Source organism: Neovison vison, chromosome 2, assembly GCF_020171115.1.
Source record: "Neovison vison isolate M4711 chromosome 2, ASM_NN_V1, whole genome shotgun sequence".
In the NCBI taxonomy this organism is placed as follows: Eukaryota; Metazoa; Chordata; class Mammalia; order Carnivora; family Mustelidae; genus Neogale; species Neogale vison.
The window spans coordinates 37,229,797-37,244,691 of record NC_058092.1 but is presented as its reverse complement, the minus strand read 5'-3'; the positions used below and the strand labels follow the sequence as shown (position 1 = coordinate 37,244,691).

Here is a 14,895-nt window from a genome sequence, read left to right as displayed (position 1 = left end):
AGGCTGTTGGTGGCAGAGGTGACTCGGTGTGCCTTCAACATCTTTTCTCCGCTCCTACAGAAATAGAAGATTAAGCTGAGACAAGGTTGCCAGCTAAAGACCACATTTCCCAGTTTCCCTTTCAACTATAGGAGAGACTGTGTTGTCCACAGAGCTGTGAGCAGAGTGATGAGTACAATTTCCAGCCAATATCCTAAAAAGGAAGGGCACCTGCCTTCCCATTCCTTTTTTTCTCCTCCCACTTGCTTGAAGGTAGATGTGGTTGCAGGAGCTAGCAGCTTAGCTTAGATCACTCATTGAATCATTCATTGACAGCTGTGCATTGAAGATGGAGAACGATATATACAGAGCCTAGATGACCTCTGATGACCGTGTAGAGCAAACTACCCTACTAGTTCTGGACCACCTACCTCCTTACGACTTTCATATAAGAGAAAAAGACATTTTTATCTTGTTTAAGCTCCTCTATTGGGGGATATTTTGTTATAGTAAGCTGTTACAGATGTGACCAGGACTTTATTTTCATTTCTTACCCATCCAGATGGGCAAGATCATTTTGCTTTTACTTGGCAGAGGAAATATACTTCTACTGTTTGTTTCTGGGCTATCAAAAAAAAATGTTTTTGAGTATCGCAGACATGCAAGTTTACATTAGTTTCAGGTGTACCACATAGTGATTCGACTTCTCTCTAGGTTATGATGTGCTCACCACAAGTGTAACTACCACCTGTCACTAGACAACGTTATTACAGTATCATGGACTATATTTGCCACGCTGTGCCTTTTATTCCCATGATTTATTCATTCCATAACCTGAAGTGTTTCGGGGCTATTTGAATTGTCCAGAGAATTGCCATAATTTTGCCACTAGGGGGCGTCTAAGAGGTGTAGCTTCTCTCCTTTGAGATCTCAACTTCTATATCCCTTTCTTAAGATTTTCTAGACAACCCAATCTAAAGTAAGCTCCCCTTCATTACTGTCTAGCTCAGCCCATTCACTTCCTTCAAGGCACTTAGTGAAATTTGTAATTATTTGTCTGCTTAAGATACCAGCTCCATGAGGGCAGGGTCCTGTTCATTCACTGAATGATTATCACAAGATCTGACATGTAGTGGACATGTAAACATCAAATGAGTAATGAATCTGGAAATAATAATAATAATAATTATTATTAATATTCGGAAATTATTAAAAAATTCCTGCTCAGGCTTCACAAGAGTTGTTAGCACCAGAAAACTATGTAGAATACCTAGATAATATTCAAAATGGAGGTTTTCTTATTCAAGATTGAAACCCAGAAACCATAAAAAAAAGTTTATTTACCTTATTTCATTAAAATTTAGAAGTTCTGTATGCTAACAGACACCATACAGTTTTATAAAAGTAGAATAATGGGGAAAGTTATAAAGAAAAGTTACAGTTAAGGACTATCATCCACAATATTAGAGAACTCATGTAGAACTCCATAGGAAAAGTAACATAAATGATGTATGAGTCACAGACAACAAAATAAATACAAGTGGCCAATAAGCATGTCTTTAAACCATAAATAATTTAAATATCCAATAATAAGAAAATAGTTCAATGAATTATAATACATTCATATTATAAAATACCATGAATCTATGATTAGGAAAAAGATGTATTTTTTATTAAGTGAAAAAAGCAAGAATACTATGGATATGATCCCATCTGTAAGAATACATATATACATATGTATATATGAAATGTATATGAAACGTTCTGAAAAAATTAACAAAAACTATTCTGTTTTTAGGAAAATGAGTAGGTTTGGTCAGGGCAGAGAGGTGTAGGGTATGTGATGTGGAATTTTTACTTTTTACTCTGCATGCTTTTCGAATGTTGGATCTTTTACTGTGAGCATACATGCATGTATTACTTGTATAATTCCAAAAACTATTTTAAAAAGCAACAGAAAATATATGGAAGTCACCTAGGAAAATTCTTGGTATGTAGCATTAACAACAGTGAGAATCAAACAGAAATGATTGGAAAATCTCCCCAAATCATACAGAAACAGATCTGGGTGACACAGGATATCACCTAGAAATGGTTTTGGATAATGTGCACAAAGACCCCCATCCCACGTACCCCTAACCCTCCCACCATATTTTGATTTCTCTTCATTTTCTTGGTCCAATAGCTGTAATTTAACTTTAAAACTCTCTTTCACTCTGTGTGTGTGTGTATAAAATGGATGAATGGGTATATATATCCTATATAGAGAGGATATGTTGGATATATATATATATAATCATTGTACCCTGGGCTGTAACATTAGGGGAGTTTCTTCAGGTGTAAGTGGACCCCATTCTTGGCTTTGAGGACCATCTGGTGCAAGAAGACAAGAGGTCTGGTGGGGTCTGGAGCCACCCTGAAGTGGAGTAGAATCAAGGCAATGGCCACCTTTAGCTCAATCATGGCAAAATGCTGCCCAATACAATTCCTGCAGACACCAAGGGAAAGAAAGAGAGACCTTGAGGAAATGGTAGTTGTTTCTGACTCTTTTGTTAAGGTGCTAGAATAATGAATCTACTGTTCACAGTAAAGCAGCATTTTCACACTAAACGTCAAGGAGAGTTTTGAACTTCTCTTATCTCCTGCAAGAACATGAACCGAGAGGCTGTAATGTGATGCCCTCCCTAAATAAGGTGACACTTGGAGATGTTTATAGAATTGTTTCTCCTGTGAGGATGTAGTGTAAAACGTGGTGACTATAGTTGGTAACACTGTAATGTGTGATTGAAATTTGCTAATAAAGTAGAACTTAAATATCCTCATGCACACACAAAGAGAGAAATTGGTGAAGGGGAAGAACCTTTTCACAATGTCTGCAGATGGTGAATCACCATGTTGTAGGTTTTAAATACCTTACAATTGTGTTTGTCAACTATACCTCAATATATTTGAAATTAAGGGGAAAAACAATTGTTTCTCTTGCATTGTGGGGTGGCCTGCATGGCTTATGAGCAAGTCTGCATTGTAGGGTAACTTTCTGAGGCATGGCTGTATAGGATGTGACAGAGAAGGGCCTTGCCCTTTGTGAAACTAACTGGTCTTTTCAGGAGCTCAGATAAGTACCATGATCTACCTCATAATCTGGTGAGAAGATAGGACTCCATGGGAGAATAAATGGAGTTGAGTTACCAAAGGAAGAGTGCTGTTTCCAAGTAAACATTTCTGTGCTTTTTTAACAACTTCAAATTGTCCTTACCTTGGTCCAGCTGAGAATGGTAAGAAGGAGTGGGGGTGTCTCTGATCAGAATTCTCCTGGGAGAATCTCAAGGGGTCAAAGACCTAAAATGACAGCGCAATCCCACCACCATCCCCAAAACAACATTAGTGCATTTCTTAAGCTACTACTTAGCACGAATCAACAGAAATATATGATGAGCCACATATGTACCAGAACACATATTTATTATTTGTTTGTGGGAAATACTCCACATTTTTATTATTTTATTTTATTTATTTGTCAGAGAGAAAGACAGAGAGGGAGAGAGCACAAGAGAGAAAGAGGCAGAGGGAGAAGGAGACTGCTCACTGAGCAAGGAGTCTGAGGCGGGACTGGATCCCAGCACACTGGGATCATGACCCAACTCAAAAGCAGATGCTTAACTGACTGAGCCACCTAGGTGTCCCAGGTAGTCAAATTTTTTAAAACGTGAAAATAATTTGAATAATAGAATTTATTTTGAAAAAAATTATCATTCCAACATGTGCTCAATATAATAATTATTACGGTAATATTTCACATTTTTGTACTATGTCCTCTAATGCCAGTGTGTATTTTACATTCCCAGCATGTCTCATTTCTGATTAGCCACAATTTAAGTGCTCAGTAACCACATGTAGTGAATAGCTACCACATTGGACAGGGCAATTCTAGACCTGCAGCCCTTATTTTGTCTCCCAGTAGACTAATATGCTACCCAGACCAAGTATGGAGAAAGCAGAAATGTTAGGGTCAGTGATATTATTTTCACTTTGGTGGTAAGAATGCACTTACTTAATTTATCCAAAGAAAATAAAAACACTAATTTGAGAAGATATATACATCCCTAATTTATTGTAGCACTCACTTATAATAGCTAAGATATGGAAGCAACCTAAGCGTCATCAATTAAAGAATGGATAAGGAAAATGTGGTGGATAGAACGGAATATTACACAGCCACAAAAAGCTTGAGATCATGCCATTTGAAACAACGTGGATGGACTTAGAAGCTATTATGGTAAGTGAAATAAGTTAAACTGAAAAAGACAAATACTGTATGAGTCCACTCATAAGACGAATCTAAAAAAAAAAGGAAAGTGCATAAACAAACACAAAGCAGAATTAGACCTATAAATACAGAGAACAAACTGATGGTTGTAGGGGGTTGGACAAAGTCGGTGAAGGGGAGAGGGAGATACAGGCTTCCAGTTATGGAATGAATAAGTCACAGGAGTAAAAGGCACAGCGTAAGGAATATCATCAATTACACTGTTATAGCGATGGAATGGAACAAGCGGTGGTCACGCTTGGGGTGAGCATAGCATCAGGTATCAGCTTGTCAAATCACAAAGTTGTGCCCCCGAAACTAATGGAACATTGCATGTCAACTATACTCAAAATTAATTTCAACACTAAAAAAAGAATGCACCCACTTAGAAGTCTAGCCAAAGGGATTACGTGATCAACTGTAACTGAGACATGCAGTCCACTTCATGTTACACATAAGACATCTTAAACCCTAGCCACTTATGTGAAAGGAAATATCTGTGGGTGTTGTGATTGTTTAGAGTTTAAGAACATTGAATCAAGCACTATGGTTAGCTACGTGTCTTCTTTTTAACTCTCTAGATCCTCTCTTCTCTCTTTCCTCCTCTGCTCTAAGCTCCAAGAAGCGGAGCCATATAGTTTTCTACTGGGTTTGGCTGATAAAAGACATTGGTGATCTGGAAGGTGGGTGGAGAGAGCTTTTGGGTTATTTATTCCCTGGACCTCACCCTACCAAGCTTCCTGAGCCTGACTGATCTACTGAAGGCCTAACTCCTGCCCAGGATCTTTTCCAGCATAGCAATCTCTCTCCTGTCATTGTGACACTCACCAGAGGTGGGAAGCCCTTCAACAGTTGTACGCTCCATGTTGCTTTGACAAACCCTACCAAACCTTTGCAAATAGTTTCTTTATAAAACTCTCCTCAAAGTGCCCAACTTGAGGGTGTCATCAGTCTTCTGCCAGAATTCCCATGGTCCCATCCAGCAGAAGAGAGTTTGAGTTGCCTACCTGGCTACATGGAAAGTCTACACTCTTGCAGATGTCTAGGTGAGTGCTTGGCGGAGCTCGCTAAGTAAATGATTGCAGTACAGATTGCGTTTGGAAGCAGATTGTGTGGCATTATGTCCATCTGTTCATTCAAAGCAAACATAAAGTAGGAATAGGGGGAGGGGACAGGTTTTTTCTTTAGGAGGAAAGTTGAACATTTTTGGTCTTTATGTTTATTTTATTTGCTTTGTGTCATTTGCCACATCCCCATTGTGCTAACTTGCACAGCATTTGTTTTTTGAAGTATTTACATGTAAGACAGTCATACCTTTGGATTTTCCCAGATGGCAGGGTTATGGTGAAGGCCCCAGATGTTGAGAACCACAGTTATTCCTGTGAAAGGAAAGAAACAAAAAAGATTACAGGAGGTAGAACAAGTTGAGGTAGAGCTACTGTTACACCACTCTTCAATAAGAATTTTCTTCTTGAAGGGAATGAGCTAGCTCCTGGCAGAGTTTTGTGTGCCATAGCTGATGTCAGCAGTCAAGGACCCATGGGAAGATGAGGCTTGAATGACACATTAGTTTTCAAAGCAATGACTTATTTAATAGCTGATTCTATCTTCAGGAGCTGTTGGTATCATGTCAGAATGATATCTGTTAATGGACAATATAGCACCCACCAGAGATAGTTTGGGTCCAGAAGAACAGAAGCATAATTCCATCATGTAGGTCCAATGACAAGTTTCTTTTGGTTCTGTTCGTAAGTGGAAGGGAGGAAATTTTGGCAAGTATCCACATGGTTTGGGGATCAAAAAAGAAGAGGAGAGGGTAGGGAGAGGGAAGTGGGGTTATGGACATTGGGGAAGGTGAAGTGTGTAAACCTGGTGATTCACAGACCTGTACCCCTGGGGTTAATAATACATTATATGTTAATAAAAAATAAAAAGTTAAAAAAAAAAGAAGAGGAGAGAGATTTTGAAGATTATTTGATTACCATAAAAAATTCTGGTAAGGGGCGCCTGGTTGGCTTAGTGGGTTAAGCTGCTGCCTTCGGCTCAGGTCATGATCTCGGGGTCCTGGGATCGAGTCCCGCATCAGGCTCTCTGCTCAGCAGGGAGCCTGCTTCCCTCTCTCTCTGCCTGCCTCTCTGTCTACTGTGATCTCTCTCTGTCAAATAAATAAATGAAATCTTTAAAAAAAAATTCTAGTAAGTTAATTCTGGATCTGTCAACAAAGTCACAGTGACAGGCTGTTGGTATTTGCTACAAGCAATCCCGTCAGCTTGTTTCCAATGGCAAGAGTTAACAGAACACCAGAGCAGACATGTGAAGGCTATCTCATGTGACACCCTTCTGCCTTCCACTTGCCCTGCTCAGAGACCTGTGCTATGAAGAACACTGGATGAGGTGTGGGGCCTCTATGCAAGTTTTAATTCTGCTCATCTGCACATTGGGGTCTCCAGTGAGTTTTTGGCTATACCATGTGTGTAGTGTGCTTTCAAAGTGCTTTGTAAACTGAGAAGCACCATATGAATGTCTGTTAAGATCATGTTCCAAGGGCAGGAAAATGAGGTAATACGTTTGAAGGTTCCATGTTAACTATTAAGTGCTGCACACTTATAAGAGTAATATTTTGATGATAATGATGCCAAAGACCCCACCTTGGGTCTTCTAGATAAATATAATGATGCTCATCTCCCATGAAGTCTCACCTGGGTCTCAAACCAAGCCAAACAAAGATTATTTTAGAAACAATGCCTGTGAATGAAGAAATTCTGAGTTGGGATTCTAGCCACCCAGGTTCTGGGCAGAGCTTCTCTGCAAATGGCTATGTGCTTTTGGGAAAGTCTGGAAACCACATCTGATCAAAGAATTACCCAGTGAGGTCTTGGTAGGCACCCACCCTAAGCCAGACTTCCTTAGGTTTGTCTTTTGACTCCTCTAAGAGTTGAGGACTGTTGAGGCCAGTCTTTGTCGCTGTGGTTGCTAGGATCCCGTGGTCTCTAGGAACTGCTTAAGAAAAGAATGCAAAGACCTGCAGGCAGGGAGCGTCCATCTGGGAAGGTAATAGGCTTGCTGAGCTCTCTGGAAATGGATGGGACTGGAGGCGCCAGTCGGAGTGACTCCTTGATGCACATTGTGGTGTATGACATTTCACCCAGCTGGTCCCTGTGAGGACAAGAGAAGGAAGGGAGGGAACTCAGTCTCCATATCTAGTTTGTAAATAATGATGTTTTTTTCCTCTTTGGTCTTTGGTCCTGGTAAATATCATCTCTAGGTTGAAGTTATTTTGCAATAGGCTTATGTAATGTGAGACTCTGTGAGAATGTGAGACTCTGCCTCAGGATCAGCTGAGGTTCCAGAGGAAGAGGGGACCAAACAAGTGTCCATTATAAAGTGAGATGCTAATCTACCTGTAAAGGATTTGGTAGGGAGATTTCTGAAACCTGTTTTGCAACTCTTAGCTCACCATGTAAGTCAAGAATGTAGAAAGAATGACTGAGGATTGAAGAGAGAGGGCTTAAGAGTTTTGAGAATAAAAAAAAAATATATCTTTTAAAGAGCATTGTTGGAATGCCCGAATGCTGTGGAGAATGGAGGAGAGTCTCCCAACCATGTTAGGCAAAGAGGGGCTCCTTGGGTCACTTCAATGATCTGACATGTACCCCCTGAGTTTGGGAAACAGAGGACTGATAGATCACAGAGGTCTGTGATTCAGAACAGACAGGGAGTTGGGGGAGAGCAACAGCGACAAACAAGTCGGGAGTACTCCAGTGTGCTCTATAGGCCAATAAATTGGCAAGAGTCAGAGCTTCAGAACCAGTTTGAAAGGAATTCTGAGGATAAGAATTCCCTCGTTGCCCCGTGAATCACCATGGCAAAGGTCCAGTGAGGGAATCTCCAAGAAACTCACAGATGTACCCATTGTGAGTGAAAGGAAGCACTCACTAGCCACCCAGCTCAGAGGGCAAATCACCATAGAACCAACCCCTTTCTCCTCCTGGCTCCCTCCTGGGACCACTTATGGAAGGGTCAGAAACAGAAGCTACTGGGTTGGAGAGGAACTGGTCAGTAAAATAAAGCCAACCACAAACCCCTCACCCATCACTGGCTTCCAGACCCAAAGAAATGCTGATCTAGGATGGAGGGAGAGGATACAAGTGGATATGAATTTGTACTTTTCATTATTCCACTGGACCAGACAGCTTCATTACTGAAATGAGACTGCTCTTTTGATGGGGATTCTATGAGACTCACTCAAGATTTCACCCCAGAGATGAAAAGAACTTGTCTCACACAAGGCTGAAATATCAGAGTGAGAAGAATGAAGTTTTTTTTTTTTTTTTATCCTAGGCAATCAGCTAGTCATAAAATGACTGCATATATTCAGTATATTTGCTTTATTCTATTTCTGTTTGCTTTTCTGATTACTTATTTTGAATGCAGGCTCTGACCATTCAGTAGTGTGAAATTATCATTTTGAGCTTTTTCCTCCTCAAGCTCAGAATAAAAAAGGTAATTCTGCTTAGCCTGGCACTTTGCATATTTTAGAAACATAATGTTGTCCATCTTAGCCCTGGTGCCAGAAGAAGAGAGGAATTTTAACCCAATGCCGAACAGCTGACAAGTCAAATGGAGACGTTGAACAACTTGCCAGTTTTTTCAGAAATTGCTCCTTGCAATGTGGTTTTATTGTCTGTCTTAAAGAATTATAAATTTTCAGCATACTATGTACATATTTCATTAAATGTGAGTAGAGGGCCATAATATGGAATAAAAATTTATTTTATATAAAATTATTTTTCCTTCTCTCATTAAAATAAGTCGTACTTAGTAGATCCTTTAGACTTTGTTTTCTCACCTGGCAAAGATTTCTTTATTGTTTTTACATTTCACATATGCCAGTCAAGAATGAGAAAGGCCAATATTGGGGTTGTATACATATACACCCTAAACAGGTTAAATATCCAATTAATGTTAATCAATGAATAAAAAATGACTAATCAACACTATATTTTGTGCTTTAGAAATTAAACCTTTAATTTATGGTAGGAAATAACTATTACTTCCTTATAAAAAGTAGGAGCTCTACCGTATCTATATAAATCCAAATTTTCCCTTGCAAATATTCTAACTGAGCTGACCTTTCCATTTGAAATATGGTGTATCCTCCCTACTCCTGGGGCTGGATAGTCCTTATGCTTTCTATCTTTCTGTCCCTTTGGCCATCAAAGCAATGGTAAGTGAAATATCTAGCTAGGGTAAAGAATGTGTTTTGAATCAGAGATGTGTTTGTTTTTCTGTCAGACAGTGTGTCTCAAGGGCAAATCCATAACCTGGGCACTGTTTGAACAGCCAGATAATTTCAAAGTCTTTCAAAATGGTGTTGACATTTTCTACCTGGCTAACTCATCCTATAAGAGGCAGCTGGGGCATCAGATCTCCCAAGAAGTCCCCTTGGGTCCCCAAAACCAGGTCAGGTGCCTGTCTTCTGATTTTCTATAGTAGCCAGCACATCTCTCTCTCGCTACCCTTACCAGGTTATATGGCAATTATTCATACGGAGGGCTGTCTCCTGTCCCAGGGTGTAAGCTCATTGCAAGCAGGATCTACACCAAATCTGGCACATTTCCGAAGTGCCTCAGTACTTAGAATGTTCTCAGTCCATAATCACTGGACTTAACTACAGTGTGTATCCTTTGGTACTATGTTCAAAGTTTGAGCCAGTCCTGAGGAGTAAACAAGGAAATGGGAAGGAATGACTACAATGGGGGCTTAAATGATATGGGTGCTTGCTGGGGTCTCAGAGAGGAGACGCACCTGAGTCTTACCATTCAAACTCTGAATGCAAGTCTAGGGATCAATTCCCCTTTTCCAGCGTACCCAGCCAGGTGAAAGAAATGGGACATTACACACCGCTGATTAGAAAAACAATGAAGCAGTTAACTTACGGATGAGTGAACTTCTTTGGCAAAGATAGAGGGATAATTTTGGTCTCTCTAGAAAACAGGCAGAATAGTAGCCTGCCTGTTCTGTTTCTACAGGCACATATCTTGAAGCACAATGGTCACCAAGGTACCAGAGGAGAGAATAAAGCAAAACGCATGGAGAGGAAGCAAGATGAAATGTTTAAGAATGCAGATCTTACCAGGTGATAGAAGACCTGTCCCCCAGGATGCCCCTGATCTCCTCCCGGCATCTCTCTTGATGCTCAGGGTTCAGAGCCAGGTAGTAGAGGAGCCAGGAAATGCTCCCTGCTGTGGTGTCGTGCCCTGCCAACGTCAGTGTGTTCACCTCAGACCTTAGGTCAGTATCTGAGAAGCTGTTGCCATTTTCAGCCTGGAAGGTATAGTAGAGAGAGGTTTCTGCAATGTCAGTTTATAGATATCTGCAGCCCTAACCAAGATAATGGCTTTGGGAGGGGGGGAACCACTAGAGTTTCATACGAGAGTTTCGATTTTATTTTATTTTATTTTATTTATTTTTTTTTAAAGATTTTATTTATTTATTTGAGAGAGAGAGACAGTGAGAGAGAGCATGAGCGAGGAGAAGGTCAGAGAGCGAAGCAGACTGCCCATGGAGCTGGGAGCCTGATGTGGGACTCGATCCCGGGACTCCAGGATCACGCCCTGAGCCGAAGGCAGTCGTCCAACCAACTGAGCCACCCAGGCGTCCCGAGAGTTTCGATTTTAATTCAGTTCAACAAATACATAGTAGGAATCACACTTTGACCAGAGTACAAAGGAGAACCAACATTAGATAAGGAAAGCAGGCCTTGCAAAGAGCTCCTTGATTCATCCTGCCAGATTTATGCAGATTCCCCAGCACCTCCTCCTCATCATTTTACCAACTTACGCTATGACCCATTTTCCTGTGCTTCCCTACACTGCCATGTATCTTTGCAGTAATCACCAAGTCCTGTCCAATTAGTAAAAAATTTAGTCTTGTCTGACTCCCTCTAGAGACAGAATTACAGACTTCTATCTTCACCTCAAAATGCATGGATCCAACCCATCAGTTCGAAAGTATTGTTAAATTCAGCTGATCAATTTTCCTCTTGTCTTCCCTCCACCTCACTCATCCATTCCCCTGCACAATTAACTACATATATGAGCAGCCTCAGACATTTGAAAAATTTACCTGGGCAGAAAGTATAACATCCAGAAAATCCTGGTACTTCCGCTTCTGAGTGCTACCATGCTTTTTTTCATCTTTCAGGAATTTCTTTCTATCCTGGATTAGGTTTTCTGGGACAGAATAACAATTCCCCATTAGCAAAGTGACAGCAAAGTTAAATTATTACAGAGCAAGCCATGGCCTACAAATAGCTTCAAATCATACATAATTCCCTGATCTCAGAATGGGTACATTGTATTTCAATAGATTTAATTTTTGTAGATGTTTGTTCTCCCATCAAATGACAGACTTTGATCAAAGAAACACAATATACTTGAAATAGACTTTATATAACTAGGCAGGTGATGTAAAGGGTGCAAATAGTCAAACATTCTTTTCTTTCTCAGTCTAATATCTCATTTTCATGGAAAAGTTATCAAATGAATGGAAGACAGGCAAAGAAAAACTAGTTATACCTTCCGTATAACTGAAGGGGCTTAAAAGAGAACCCCACAGAAATACGAAACAGAATACTAAAACTGTAATTCAAGAAAAGTTTCTGGAAGTGAAACAAAATTTAAATGTATACCTTAAGAGGCCAACCCTATCCTTGGAAAAGTTAGAACAGTTAGAAAAGTTAGAATAACCAATACCAATATACACCTTAGTAAAACTACTCAATATTGAAGACAGAGAAAAGAAAATCCTCAGAGGCTCCAAACAAGAAGACCAAATGTCTTTCAAGGGTAAGAAAATTAAGGCAGAATCATACTCCTCAACAACAATAAAGAAATCAAAGCAAGATTAAAGCATTTTTCAGGATGCCTGGGTGGCTCAGTCAGTTAAGTGTCTGACTCTTGATTTTGTTGGTTTTTTTTTGTTTGTTTGTTTCTAAAGATTTTTATTTATTTATTTGACAGACAGAGATCACAACTAGGCAGAGAGGCAGGCAGAGGGAGAGGGAGGGGGAAGAAAGCTCCCTGCTAAGCAGAGAGCCCGATGTGGGGCTCAATCCCAGGACTCTGGGATCATGACCTGAGCCGAAGGCAGAGGCTTTAACCCACTGAGCCACCCAGGTGTCCCATGACTCTTGATTTTGGCTCAGGTTTTGATCTCAAGGTTGTGAGTTCAAACCCTGCATTGGGAAAAGATTAGAGCATTTTCAAGAAACTCAAGGAAACAAAGTAGCATAAATATTTTATATCTAGGAAAATTGTCATTCAAGCAAGTATGAAGTCTACCAAAGTACAGGTATAAACTTCCACGAACTCAAACAATACTATGCTCATGAGCCCATCCTGAGATATGTAGTGACTGAGCTTCACCCAACCAAGAGATGACTAGGAAAACTTCATTAAAGAACTGAGGTACGCAATTCATAGATGGAATTTTAAATTTCAGACTAAAGTAAGTATTGGCACATGGACAGAAGAATATCACATAAACACTAAGAGTGAAAATAATTCAACTAAAAATAGGAGAAGGGAGGGAGAAAGGGGAAAGTAGAATAACCACTAATTGTTGGGGGCCTTGCACATTTGATCTTTTTTCCCTCTGGACCTGAGGCCTCTGCTGCAACCATGTTACTCCAGATCCTCAGTCAGACCAAGAAGCATCTGAGCTTGATTCTCGTCCTTATATTTATTAGAATGGGAGGCACTGGAGATTCACTTGGCGTTGCTCAATCCAGATGTCAGTGGGGATAAGAATATTCCAGATCTTGAAAAAACTGGGCCCCCATGATTAATACACATTTGGCTCAGTGAATGTAGATCACAGCAAACTGGAAGAAAGAAGATGCAGACTTCTAAATGAAGTGTTTCAATATAAAGCTGTTCAGAATGAAAGCCTTCCAGAAGCCATTCTCACAATTTTCCACTTATCCAAGAAGTACTTCTCCTCTAAACGCGTGAAATCGTGTTGGTGTATTGTGCTGGGGTTTACACAGATTAATACATCTCTGAAGTTTGAAAAAAAAAAAAAGACCACTAATAATTGTATAGGCAATACATGAAAATAAAAGGGAATTACTAAAAGCGGACAAACCATCAACCAGCCCGACACAAATGACAAATACTATATGATAGAATACATAGTCAAATTTGTAGATAAAGAAAGTGGAATGGTGGTTTCCAGGGGCTGAGAAAAGAGGATAAAGAGGGATTGTCATTTACTATATATGGAGTTTCAGTTTTGCAAGGTGAAATGAGTTCTGGAGATGGATGACGGTGGTGATGGCACAATAATGTGAATATAATTATTAGCACTAATCTGTATACTTTAAAAAGATTAAGATGGTAAATGTTACCTGTGTTTACCATGGTAAAAATGACAAGCCAGACAGCAAAAGTATAAATAAGAGAAAGAAGAAGGATTTATAGAAGGACTAAACACTAGGGTAGCCAGAGGAAAAAAATATACTTTCTTAAATATCAAAAGATATGTATATATATATATATTTTTTAAGATTTTATTTATTTATTTGACAGACAGAGATCACAAGTAGGCAGAGAAGCAGGCAGAGAGAGAGGAAGGGAAGCAGGCCCCCTGCTGAGCAGAGAGCCCGAGGTGGGACTCGATCCCAGGACCCTGAGATCATGACCTGAGCCAAAGGCAGCGGCTTAACTCACTGAGCCACCCAGGCGCCCTCAAAAGATATATTTTAAAAGAGCAAAGAAGACATACCACATAGAGAAAGGAACACAGTGTACTGAGTTGAATAATGTCCCCCCAAAATTCATGTTCACCCAGAACCAGTGAATGGTTATTTGTTAAGGAAGCCTTTGGGAAATGAATACATACAGTAACTATAATATAATACACATAGTAAATCATAAAAATACGACAGTGTTGAGTCCGAACATGTCAGGCATTTCAACAAATAAGAATGGGAATGCCTTGTTTACTACAGTAAACATGTTTTCAAATTGACTCATAAAGCAAAACAGAGCTATGTGCTACATGTAAGAAAAACACATAAAACAAAGCAGTTGAAGATATCTACAAATAAAGGGATGGACAAGGGTATACCAGACAAATGAAAGTAGTAAGAAAATTGGGGTTGCAATCCTGATATCAAACAAAATAGAATTTGAACAAAAACTCACTAGAAAAAAGGCCAGTTTTTATTATTTATTTATTTTATTTTATTTTATTTAAGATTTTATTTATTTATTTGTCAGAGAGAGAGAGAGAGCACAAGCAGGCAGAGCAGCAGGCAGAGGGAGAAGCAGGCTCCCCGCTGAGAAAGGAGCCTGATGTGGAACTGGATCCTAGGACCCTGGGATCATGACCTCAGCCGAAGGCAGATACTTGACTAACTGAGCCACCCAGGCATTCCATGAAGGTCAGTTTTTAATGGTAAAAGTCAGGATATCATAGGGCACCTGACTGGGTTGGTTGGTAGAGCATGTGACTCTTGATTTCAGGGTTATTAGTTTGAGCCCCACATTGGGTGTAGAGATTACTTAAAAATCCAATCTTAAAAAAAGTCATGATATCACAAT

General features: G+C 39.8%; 1 protein-coding gene across 1 annotated transcript in view; it reads right to left on the bottom strand.

Moving 5' to 3' along the window:
* Window positions 1-1,299: 1,299 nt before the first annotated feature.
* Window positions 1,300-14,895, bottom strand: part of LOC122899940 (cytochrome P450 4X1-like) — a 39,030-nt gene continuing 25,434 nt past the window's right edge. The window contains exons 7-12 of the mRNA XM_044238173.1: window positions 11,414-11,520; window positions 10,422-10,612; window positions 7,308-7,441; window positions 5,600-5,664; window positions 3,236-3,318; window positions 1,300-2,467 (exon numbers count right to left, since the gene is read on the bottom strand). Coding sequence (XP_044094108.1) covers window positions 2,299-2,467; window positions 3,236-3,318; window positions 5,600-5,664; window positions 7,308-7,441; window positions 10,422-10,612; window positions 11,414-11,520 — 749 coding nt within the window. The 3' untranslated portion in view covers window positions 1,300-2,298. The remainder of the gene's footprint in view (window positions 2,468-3,235; window positions 3,319-5,599; window positions 5,665-7,307; window positions 7,442-10,421; window positions 10,613-11,413; window positions 11,521-14,895) is intronic.